Source organism: Eubalaena glacialis, chromosome 15, assembly GCF_028564815.1.
Source record: "Eubalaena glacialis isolate mEubGla1 chromosome 15, mEubGla1.1.hap2.+ XY, whole genome shotgun sequence".
NCBI lineage: Eukaryota > Metazoa > Chordata > Mammalia > Artiodactyla > Balaenidae > Eubalaena > Eubalaena glacialis.
In genome coordinates this window covers 43,616,190-43,628,415 of record NC_083730.1, presented here as the reverse complement: position 1 = coordinate 43,628,415, position 12,226 = coordinate 43,616,190, and the positions used below count along the sequence as shown (strand labels likewise).

Here is a 12,226-nt window from a genome sequence, read left to right as displayed (position 1 = left end):
GTGTTCCCTATAAAATAAAGCTACCTTTGATTCTCATTAAATCCTGGCTTTCTTCCCCTAAACCAGCCCATGCAAGCAATTATAATTCCTTTACTTATGTATCCAGGGACATGAGCATTTTGGTGGAGTGAGGATCCACATCTTTTATCAAATTATTGAAAGGGGCTAAAACGTAAAAGAAATTATGGACTGGATAGCATTGCATTGCTTAATCAGCTAATACCTCTTCATTGAGAAGCTAAATTAACTCAGTCACTTGAAAAAAATTTTGAATTGCATCTTTAAATTTTTCCAAATTATTTTCCTTACATAAATGTGTGTGTATATATATATATATATATATATATATATATACACACACACACATTTTTACATATGCAAGTAAAATAATATATACTATATATACTATTGTATATAATATATATATAATATACAGTATAATCCCACTATAATGAGATAAGTCAAACTTAAAAATCCAAAACTCAAAAACTTGGGGTCTGGACTTCCCTGGTGGTGCAGTGGTTGAGAATCCACCTGCCAATGCAGGGGAGACGGGTTCAAGCCCTGGTCCAGGAAGATCCCACATGCCGCAGAGCAGCTAAGCCCGTGCGCCACAACTACTGAGCCTACGCTCTAGAGCCCATGAGCCACAACTACTGAGCCCACGTGCCACAATTACTGAAGCCTGCACTACTAGAGCCCGTGCTCTGCAACAAGAGAAGCCACCACAGTGAGAAGCCCACGCGCCTCAACAAAGGGTAGCCCCTACTTGCCACAACTAGAGAAAGCCCGTGCGCAGCAATGAAGACCCAATGCAGCCAAAAATAAAAATTAATTAATTAATTAATTTTTTAAAAAATACATTAAAAAAAAAACTTGGGGTGGTATTATTGCGAGATTAATGAAAAATTATCTTGTAATTATGGGGGGAGGGGAATTTTCATTTTTCACTTATTTGTTTTCATTTATTAGATATGTAGGGAAAAGAAACAGACCTATGTTTATGAACAGTGATATCCCACACTGAATGGAGAAGGTTCCAAACTATCAGAAGGCAGTCATTTCCTAACAAACACCTGACCCCCAAAAGTTAAGAATTTGGCAATCCCAGCAGGAGAACAGGGAAGACTCTTGCTCCAGTGTTAAGGTCAGCTACGGTTCCCCCATGACCAAGTGGGCCTATACACGTAACACTATTGCTCTTGAGAAATACAGGTGCGCACACACAACCATTGTCCCAAAGGCACATCATACTGGATAAAACATGGTTCTCTAAAAAAGTCTTAGGTCCTAGTGCAGTGCTAAAGGCAGCAGTACAGACGACCCCCTCCCTGTGGTTGTTTCCCCTAGGGATCTTTGAGGTCCTTTTGATGAAACTCTTAGGCAGGGCTCCCGAGTCCTTCAGAGACTTTCTAATAACTTTGAACCTCACATGACAGAGTCCAAATTTTTATCATCTTCCTTCCAAAAGGCTCCCTTTTCCCATACCAAGTTGCTCCCAGCCCTGTTCTGCAATCTTTAAACCCTGACTAATAGGATGTGATGCCAGCTCCTCCTGACCAGAAGTCCTAGCCTCGTACCAAGCCAAATGAAGTCAAACAAAACCAAATGACCTTAAATATCTTGTACCCTCTGACCCCAGAACAGCAGGTTCCTTCCTGACTTGAAAGTACCACTGACAGTAGTTCTTTCCAGCTAAAAATGGTTTTCTCACTTTTTAATGGCATTTTCTGTTTCTTAAAGTTTGCCTCATTATGTACCCATATCAATGTACGTATCTGTTTATGTCTATTTACGTTCCCTGAAGAATTAATTATCTTCTCCCTGGGCTCAAAGTACATTTTAAAGTGGGTCTTACAAGCTAGAGAAACATATTACAAAGCAACATACGAATTCCAACCTAATGTTGTGCAAGTAAGTTCAATGATCAAACTCAACTGGCATCATATTTCTAGTTCAAATCTGGGTAGGTATCAGGAGTGCCTGTGGTTCATTTTTAAAGCACAAATGCTCCACCCCAGCCCCAGATTCAGTAGATCCAGGTAGTATTTGTATTTTTTGTAAAGTCTCCAGGTTGTTGTGATGGGCAGCCACAGCTGAGAATCACTATGGTGGACACTTCTGAGGAAAGACCAAATCCCTGATAATAAGTCCAGCTGGTCATGACCCTAAAATAGTGAGCTCATGGCCCTCAACCCCCAAAAACAAAACTCAAGTTCCAAAAGCAGAAGACGATGTTCAAAGTAAAAGGCAAAGCCAGAAACCCATTATAGCCATTTATTTTAGTGACAGCATTTTCCTACTTTCAGGAGCTCATCTAGATAAAAGACTAGGAGATAAAAGCAAATGCAATTATATTTTGCCTCAGGAAAGAGCTCTGAATACTTCTTTATTATACTGCCAGAGATTAGGACAAGAATGTAAATCTGCGAAAGTCCTACTAGAGGCTTCTTTCATTAACAGAAATGGAAACAGGCATTTATACGCCACCAATAAATCAATTAAAGGAGGAAAGGAGCTTGAAGTGGCCTTCATTGCACTTATTAACTTTGGGGATTACAACAGTTGGTGATGGCTAGACCCTGCATCTTCCCGTCATCCACCTGGAGCAAATGGAAGGAGATAAAGCCTGGGAAGAGTCTCATCACACTAAACATGAAATCTGCAAGTCTTGTGTTTGCTAAAGTGAAGCAGAAGCAAAGCAGAGCCAGACTTTTCTAAAAACATTGTCGGCTTTTGTGGATTTAAAATGTGAGAGTGTGAATCAGTGTGTGAGTTGGTGTGTTTATATGTGTCTGGGTTTACATAAATCCTGACGCTGGGAATTATTTTAATCTCTATGATAATTTCCAGTACGACGATGTTTTAAAATGGGAGGATTCCATTAAGAAGTAGCATTCAAAGGAATTTCTCAGTGACATTTGAGAGTGATGTGGCCCCTTCCTCTCTAGGCTCCTTTCGGACTGTTAATCACCAACTTCTGTCAACTTCTTTTCAGTTTATCAGTTTCAGAAAATCTTCATTTGTGTTGAACAGTGGCAGCTGGAATAAGATTACTGGCAATTAGAATCCAAACTAGCCAAGGAATTTCAAAATTAAAGGCAAAAAAAAAAATGGATTCAATTTCCTGCCCTGCCAGACAATACTTTGTTTTTGGGGCAGCCACTTCACCTGCCTAGTCTCAAGTTCTTCAGCTAGAATTTGAGAGTAATAATATCTCTTCAACTTCCTCACCAGGTTATAGGGAAAAGCATTTTATGATCTTCAGAAAGTTATACAAATGGAAGGCACCATTAGTTTAAGCTTCTACCTTTAAAATGTCTTATATGTCATGTGTAATAGAAATGTCTGTTTATTACTGATGATGTTGGATTAAAGATGTGTCGTGAAGGATGTGATATTTCAGTGTGAACTTCTCACTATGCCGAAATAAAATGCACTTTCCTTCCAACACTCTGTGCCTCACATTTGGATTTTATTCTTTATTTCTTGCTGGTTCCCACACTGTTCTACTCTGTTATTTCATCCCTCCCCCCTATATAGGGGCTAAGAGGTGGAGCCCTCCCTATCCAGCTTTTAGCCTCTTTTAATGACTGTGCTGGAAGAAGGGTGACTTGGTGACCTCACCTCCTACAAACTCACTGTGCCATGAGTTCAGCAGAATGTTTTCTAATATATGTGAAGTGCTGCAGGCAAGCGAAAGCTGAGGTCCTCTCCTCTGCTGTTCTCCACATGACCTGCCAATCACCAAGTCCTATCAGATGTGTCCTAAATCTCTCTCAAGTCAGTCCTTTAGCATAAGACATATTAGTTTCACTCCTGAATCACGGAAGTGTCCAGCTACCTGGACTCTTCCATTACTCATGGGTTTCTATCCCATACCCTCCTGCCTACCCAAATCTTTTCTCCACTCGACATGCTAGAGCAATCTTGCCAAAACCTAAATCTGTGTACATCAATTCCCTGCTAAAACCTTGGCTGGTACCCAGCCTCCCGTAGGAAAGTCCTATACTGTCTAGACTTGACAAATAAGGCTTTCTAGATCAGATGCCTGTTCGCCTCTCACTTGCACTCAGCAATACTGAACTACTCCCAGTTGCCAAATGCACCATATACCCTTTCTCAAGCTCCATGCTTTTTTTTAGTGATTCTTTCTAACTATAATTGCCCTCTCTCCACCCTTTTCTAGCTGGAACATTCCTATTCATCCTTTAGAACTCTGCTCCAGAGTCACCCTTTCTTTGATGTCTCTTTTGAATCTTCCCATACATAAACTACTATATCTAGCAGTACATACTTTCATTATAGTACATATTACACCAAATTATAATTATTTGTTAGAATAATTTGTTTCCCCTTCTGGACTGTGAGCTTCTTCAGGGCAAGGATCATGTCTTACTCATCTTTGGATCTCAAGAAGCTAACAGTAGTCTGACCAATTATAGCTACATTATAAATATTTCTTAAGTGAATGAAAGGATGGATTCTCATAAGTGAAAACAATACACACCCTGTGTAATCTGTGGGACTGAGTGCTAGTAAAAGAAACATCTGACGGGGCTCATCCCTTTTTTATCATTGTTAGTTCTTTTTATACTTTTGACATTTCTGCAATCTTCTGGTAAAACTCTAAGGTAAGCCTCTCATCTACATGAAGGAGCAACAGACACTGACCAAATCAGGCCTGTTGGTGAGCCATGCACCTTGCGATATTAGTATTGTCATAGATGGGTTATTTTCCCCTTCTTCTCCTCCATATGACTCTGGGCAGCTGTCCTTATACTGAAATTCATGAAAAGTCAAGCTTCTTGACAATTTCAGAAGCAAAAAGCTCTGAAAAGCTCTTCCCTCCTTCCTCTACTGAAATTTTTGCTCTTCTTTCTTTCTAAAACGATGAGAATATAGTCAGGCATTGTGTATCCCAAGACCCACTGATCAGAGTTAAATTGGAAACTAAGGAGCCCACAGTGGTGCTTTTTGCCTATTTGATTCATGAGCTCACTGTGTCCACGAGTCCCTCTGTGGAATCAGTGTAAGCTGGAAACTGGCATGCCTCCATTTTTACTATTATGACTGCAATCGATGGGGAATAAATGAATATTCTCCATTTTATCCAACTGCGCCGCTTCCCAGAAAACTCTGGGGGGAAAATGAGAGGTGTGCTATTTTTCCTTTTATATTCATAATTATTTTCCAGGCTTTCCATTATTTTACACCACTGAGTTTTTCTTTCTTTTCCTCATAAGGTACACATTTTACTTAGAAGTGAGAATTAATACCTGTTGTGTAACTAATGATTATTCTTTTATGAGTTAATTAACCAAAATTGATGAATAGACCAAAAGGTGACATCAATGTAGTTTGCATGTATTTCAACCTCTGTTTCATAAGACAAGATTTTACTGTAAAATGCATGGTTCAAGATTATTTTAAAAATATAAATTGGTTTCTCTTATTTCAAATAATCTCTGAAACTAATACAATTGGAATTTCACTCTTCTATGAGTCAGTTTTTGAAAATATAATTGAAAGTCCATTTTGGGGAAAGAAAACTTATTTTTCTTTTCTCTCTCTTTCCTCTTTTTTTCCTGTTTTATTCTTTTGTTCAATAAATAGTAACTGGACATAGTATCTGTTGACTGGATTTGGCTAGACACTGTGAAGAATTTAAAATTTTCAGTTACTGCCCCTAAAAACCTTACAGAGACACACAAAAAGTTAACTAAAAGAAGAGATGTCACAGACTGTACCAAGTGAGTAGTAAGGGCAGTAACTCTGCAAGTTCACAAGCCAGTCTTTACCTCCCTGACATTTTCTTTTTTTTTTTTTTTAACATCTTTATTGGAGTATAATTGCTTTACAATGGTGTGTTAGTTTTTGCTTTATAACAAAGTGAATCAGCTATACGTATACATATATCCCCATATCTCTTCCCTCTTGCATCTCCCTCCCACCCGCCCTATCCCACCCCTCTAGGTGGTCACAAAGCACCGAGCTGATCTCCCTGTGCTATGCGGCTGCTTCCCACTGGCTATCTATTTTACATTTGGTAGTATATATAAGTCCATGCCTGTCTCTCACTTCATCCCAGCTTACCCTTCCCCCTCCCCTGCTCCCTGACATTTTCAATCAGAGCTTTCCAGCCTGCCATCCTTTGTGATTTATTTTTAATGGTTCTTCTCATCTCAATCCAACATATAGACAGATGCAGGAACATATCCTGGTTCTATCCCCTATCTCTATACTGCTTCAGCTCTACTTCTGAGCTCTTGAAATAAAAATTGGAAGCTCTCCCCAGACTAGTTTGTGAATGTCAGATTATTATCTGCCCACTTCCTCTGGAGGAAAGGAGATGGGTTATGTGATTCAGGAAGGGTGTGTTTTTCTCCTGATCTCTATATATCAACCATACCTGCACATTTAAAATCTCATAAAAAGAAAGTATCGGACTGTGTTCAGCACTGCATCGTTACCAAGTTGAGGAAGCTTCATTAACAACTCTGTGCTTTTCCAGTTATTGAAGCCTGACCTTGGTTATATTATCACCCATTGTGAATGGATACACACTCTTAACTCTGTAAACTAAGGCTGTTCCATGCCCTTCTTTCCTTTCCTAGCAATAGGCAAATAATCCTTAACTCATAGAAACAACTGGAGAGGCTGTTTGACCAGTTTGTCTGACATCACATTTTGTTTCTCCACCAATTTTCTTCTTTTAGTCCCCAGTGAGTCATCATCTTTTGAGCAGTCTTCTGCAAGCACAGCGGGCCCTCCATATCTGTGGGGTCCACACTGAGGACTCAACCAACTCCCCATCAAAGCCAGATCCAGAGGACCAACCGTACAACACTGTTTTATATAAGGGACTTGAGCATGTGAGGATTTTGGTATTGGGGGAGCAGGGGAGAGGCTGGAACCAATCCCCTGTGGATACCAAGGGAGGATTGTAGTTCCCTTAAATTTACCCCCAGGTAGTCAACCTCTCTCGCATTCACATATCTTTCTTTACACTTCTACGGCTATAGTTGCCTCATTGTGTTTTCATTGCTTTTATGCTTCTGTATCTCACTACTAGAGTGTAAGCACCTTGAGGGCAGGAACTGTGACTTCATCACTGTTGTAGACCCAGAGCTTAGTTTGGTTCCTGGAGCATAGAAGGCACTCAATAAACATTTGTTAAGTGAATGCTCAGCATTGAGAAAGAGGCATAACAGACTATGGAGATTCAGAGGAGAGTAACCAAACCATCATAGAGAGTGCAGGCAAATTTCAGAGGAAGATACAGCTAAACTGAGACCTGAAGGATAACTGCAACTTATCCATTCATAGGCTGAGGGCAATCCAGACAAAAATAATAACAATAACATGAGCAAAATTCATATTTGAAAAAGAAGAGGGTCCCTTGAAAGCCAGAAAGATCAGCTGTGCCTTCTGTTTACCATGCCTGAATCAAAACATATATATATGTATACAAGTGTATGTATATATGTGTGTGTGAGAGAGAAAACCTTAGTTTTTAAAAGGTTAATTTGCTATAACAAAAAATCAACTCCATCAACCTATAAAACACGTATATTTAGCCCCAAACCCTCTATCGGGCTAAACAACATTTCCATTAACTTTCTCATTACTTTCTTTTTCCTTAAGTCAAATTTTAATTTTTAAAATTTTTTTTTAAATTCTCCATTTTAACTGTTGGTGTTTTCATAGTACTTTTTAAGTAGTTCTGTTGCAGACGATAGTATGATTAAGTAGAGAGAGGTGAACCTAACCACTTTGCCTGAAATTATTATGTATAGAAAAACAGTTGCAGGTTCCAAACACTTAAATTAGAAATGAACATTTAGGAAATGACCTGCTTCTAAATTGAGATTTTGGGTGCACACAGGACAAGCTGTAACAGAATGTAGTGGAAAGCAGACTGGTCTTGGAGTCCACACATCTACGCCATTTCCTTTACTATGTCCATGAGACTCTCGATCTCATCATTTCTTGAGTGGGATCTGTAATATCTGCTCTATATTATTCGTAGGTATTCCCAAAATTGAAAGAGGAACTCTATGTGAAATGCATCACCTAACAGATGGTAGAGGGTTGTATTCCGTTATAGCACAAGGTGATCTGCTATTGTAGTTATTTGTACATTAGAAAATAAAAATTTTACACCCCTTCCACAACTACAACATTATATATGGAACATATGTACAACCATTTAAGTTAGTCAAAGTAAAGCTATTCTTTTTACAGACACAGTTTTAAGTAGTTGGTGTCTACGTCTGTGGCATGACCACAGCAAGTGTGTTTATGTAGAAATGGCTGTTTGCCTTATTAACATGAGGCTAATACACATTGTAACTATTTTGTCTCATAGAATGATTGAAGATAGTGGGAAAAGAGGAAATACCATGGCAGAAAGAAGACAGCTGTTTGCAGAGATGAGTAAGTATAGAACTTTGAAGGAACACCCTTGAATACTCATGGAAGGCTGGAAACAACCACTTAATCCTTATGACATTTGTACTTTTCCCTAAAATTCTGAAGTCTTTACATAAAATGTATGTTTAGGCATTTTTGCCTCCTCTTGGGTAAGAATTAAATTAGACAGTGAATCATCATAATTTGTTACTAGGACTGTATATCTTATATGAAAGAAAAGGGTTCGTGGACCTGAATGTATATATACATACACGGATGCTTAATAAACACTATTTAGTGTTGGCATTAATACAATCCACTAAACTTCAAAGTCTGTGTTCATTTCCCTGTACTACCACAGGGTCTGGCACATTGCAGGCAACAGATAAAAATTTTGAAATGAATCATTGAATGTCTTACCCACAAAACGATATCATATGTTCATATGGGAAAGAGGAGTCAGGTGTGATTACCAGATCAAGCTATAAGCTGTCATTTGAACTTCATGCAGTGGGGGACAAGCTGTCCTACAAACTAGTTTCTAAAAAGTGAAAAGGAAAACAAAGGTTTAAAAGAGCTTGGAGGTGACCTGCTATGCAAGGAAAACCAAACCAAGACTATATTTACTGACTCTAATGGAGAACTCATTAAATAAAGATTGTTGGTTTATGTAAATGCAAGGTTGCTGTGTAAGTAATTGGGTGGTAGTATCTCCTTCTAGACCATTTTTCCTATTCATAAGGAAGAAGAACTTGACATTGTGGGGGAAAGCACACATCTCAAATTAAATGTTATAAAGAAAAAAGTACGATTCTCTTATGGACTTTTTATCTCTCCTTCCCTGCAGAAGGAATGAGGATGAGCAGAAGTGAGTCATAAACCTTTTACTCCGGGAAGGCAAGAGACAAAATTAGGCTTCTACTGAAGACTGGAACTGATTGGCAAGAATGAGGGTCAGAGCAGATAAAGGAAAGCCCCAGATAATAAGATTCACATTTTCCTTTATCATTTCCCAATAATCTGGAGGCACCAAGACAGCGTTAGAACTAACAAAGAGGAAAGAAAATTAAAATTGATGTGGAGAATCTCAATCATGCTCCTTGCTTTTTCCACTTTTAGAAACATGTCTAAAGTGCCTGTGACAGTTTCAGCCATGACCTTCCAATTTCCATGTCTGGTACTGTAGCTTCACTTCTGGCCTGACCAGTCATCTGGAACTGTGGCCTTTGTTGATACAAATCTAACAGAGGAAGGAACCTAGTTACTGCCTGGCCATCTAAACAAAATCCAAAGCAGCACAGGTATCCTCTCGTATCATAGATGCTTAGACTGAAAAGGCAAGAGCTATGTATATCATGGGCCAGTGTTTTGTCAGAAAAAGAAAAAAACTATTAATTTTTAACATAGAAAAGCAACAAAGTCTTAGAGGAAATCTTTAAATTTATCATTGTTACATTAAAGACCGTATTAGCCAACAGACTGTAAGAATTTTAAAAGTGTGCTTATGTCATGATTTTATAAAATTTATCTGAATTTAAGTACATAATCCCAGCTCCTTCTACACCTGGTGCAGTGCCTGGCACAAACACATATGTCACAAATGTCTTTTGAATTAAAGTTGTCCAACTCAAAGAAAGATCAACATGAGTTTTATAGCCATAGAAACAGAAAAGCTCTAAATTTTTCAAATGAGAGAGACTTAGGAAAATTGTGCATTCATTTCCCAAATTGTAACTTAACCTTTTCATAGAAGCTTCTCAGAGAGGTCATACAGTTTATTAAATCATTTTGAGTTCTCCTGATTAGTGATCAAAATAGTTAAGCAAGCCACACAGATATGTATCTTTCTTCCTTTCTTCCTCTCTTCAAAAGCAAGTAAACACATCTGACCTTAACAATTCATTAGTGAGCATCGTGTTCAGATTAACACTAAATAGGACACACGTCCACAGTAAGTGGGATTCTGCCAGATAAAGCAGTTGGCTGATTTCAACAGGAGAAATTGATTTTGATAGACTGTCAGACAAAAGAGAAATGTAATCTCATTGAGAATGTGTTAAATATTTGAAAAATATATGGGTTACCCCAGCTCTATCAGCAGGACACCAAAGAAACACAAGGAAACTATTATCAGAGAAGACTGACATTGAAACTTAGAAAGTAACTCCTTCCAGGAATCTATGATGTCTAGACAGGGAGCTGAAAAAGAAGGAAGAACTTGTAAATCTGGTCAGCTAAGTATTACCTAGAAGTAGTTCTTTTTAAACATGAAAGGAAAGTGCCAAAGAGCTTCTTGGTTTTGGAAATTGCAAATGTCACAGGAAAAAAAAGGAGTTAAGAAGGCAGGGAAGACTTTTTTCAATACTACTGTGAGAGGGGAGAGAGATGGAACTCAGCTCTGCCGGAACCAAAGACAGGAGGGTTTCTAAGCACTGGGGTGAGCTAGAGCAGAAGTACTGGAGGATACCAGAGGGGAAGTTGGTCAACTGTGTTTACTCATTGTCACAATGAGGAAGTTAGGCTCCTACCCTCCCACAGAGACTAGGAGATCTCCTTCAATGATTTCATTTCCAAGGAATGGCTCCCAGTCCTTGAGAAAGATATTCCTGGATTGTAAAACTGGCAAAAGTCTGGGAGGTTTACATCTTTAAAGGGGCAGACAAAAAATTTACAAAGGAAAGTTTTGTAGAAAAGTAAGTACTCTAAGAAAAGGGAGATCAAAGACCTAGAGTCAGGAAGAAACCTGTCTAAAGTTTAGTCAAGCTGAGGGGAACCTTACAAAAGCCAAAGAGCAGAGAACACAGAAAACAGCATAATGATGTTTTTTTAATTTTATTTTATTTATTTTTTTATACAGCAGGTTCCTATTAGTCATCCATTTTATACACATCAGTGTATACATGCCAATCCCAATCTCCCAATTCAGCACACCACCACCCCACCCCCGCCGCTTTCCCCCCTTGGTGTCCATACGTTTTTTCTCTACTTCTGTGTCTCAATTTCTGCTCTGCTAACCGGTTCATCTGTACCATTTTCTAGGTTCCACATATATGCGTTAATATACGATATTTGTTTTTCTCTTTCTGACTTACTTCACTCTGTATGACAGTCTCTAGATGCATCCACGTCTCTACAAATGACCCAATTTCGTTCCTTTTTATGGATGAGTAATATTCCATTATATATATGTACTACATCTTCTTTATCCATTCGTCTGTCGATGGGCATTTAGGTTGCTTCCATGACCTGGCTATTGTAAATAGTGCTACAATGAACATTAGGGTGCATGTGTCTTTTTGAATTATGGTTTTCTCTAGGTATATGCCCAGCAGTAGGATTGCTGGGTCATATGGTAATTCTATTTTTAGTTATTTAAGGAACCTCCATACTGTTCTCCATAGTGGCTGTATCAATTTACATTCCCACCAACAGTGCAAGAGGGTTCCCTTTTCTCCACACCCTCTCCAGCATTTGTTGTTTGTAGATTTTCTGATGATGCCCATTCTAACTGGTGTGAGGTGTTACCTCATTGTAGTTTTGATTTGCATTACTCTAATAATTAATGATGTTGAGCAGGTTTTCATGTGCCTCTTGGCCACCTGTATGTCTTCTTTGGAGAAATGTCTATTTAGGTCTTCTGACATTTTGGGATTGGGTTGTTTTTTTTTTAATATTGAGCTGCATGAGCTGTTTATATATTTTGGAGATTAATCCTTTGTCCATTCATTCATTTGCAAATATTTTCTCCCATTCTGAGGGTTGTCTTTTCATCTAGTTTATGGTTTCCTTTGCTGTGCAAAAGCTTTTAAGT

The 12,226-nt window shown here is 38.5% G+C and overlaps 1 protein-coding gene across 9 annotated transcripts in view; it reads left to right on the top strand.

Annotated features, from left to right (window-relative positions):
* The window catches only part of DTNA (dystrobrevin alpha), a 386,149-nt gene that overhangs the window by 247,976 nt on the left and 125,947 nt on the right, over positions 1-12,226 (top strand). For all 9 annotated transcript variants that reach the window (XM_061170129.1, XM_061170131.1, XM_061170130.1 and 6 more), the window contains one exon: positions 8,372-8,439. In XM_061170129.1, coding sequence (XP_061026112.1) covers positions 8,373-8,439 — 67 coding nt within the window. In that variant the 5' untranslated portion in view covers position 8,372. The remainder of the gene's footprint in view (positions 1-8,371; positions 8,440-12,226) is intronic.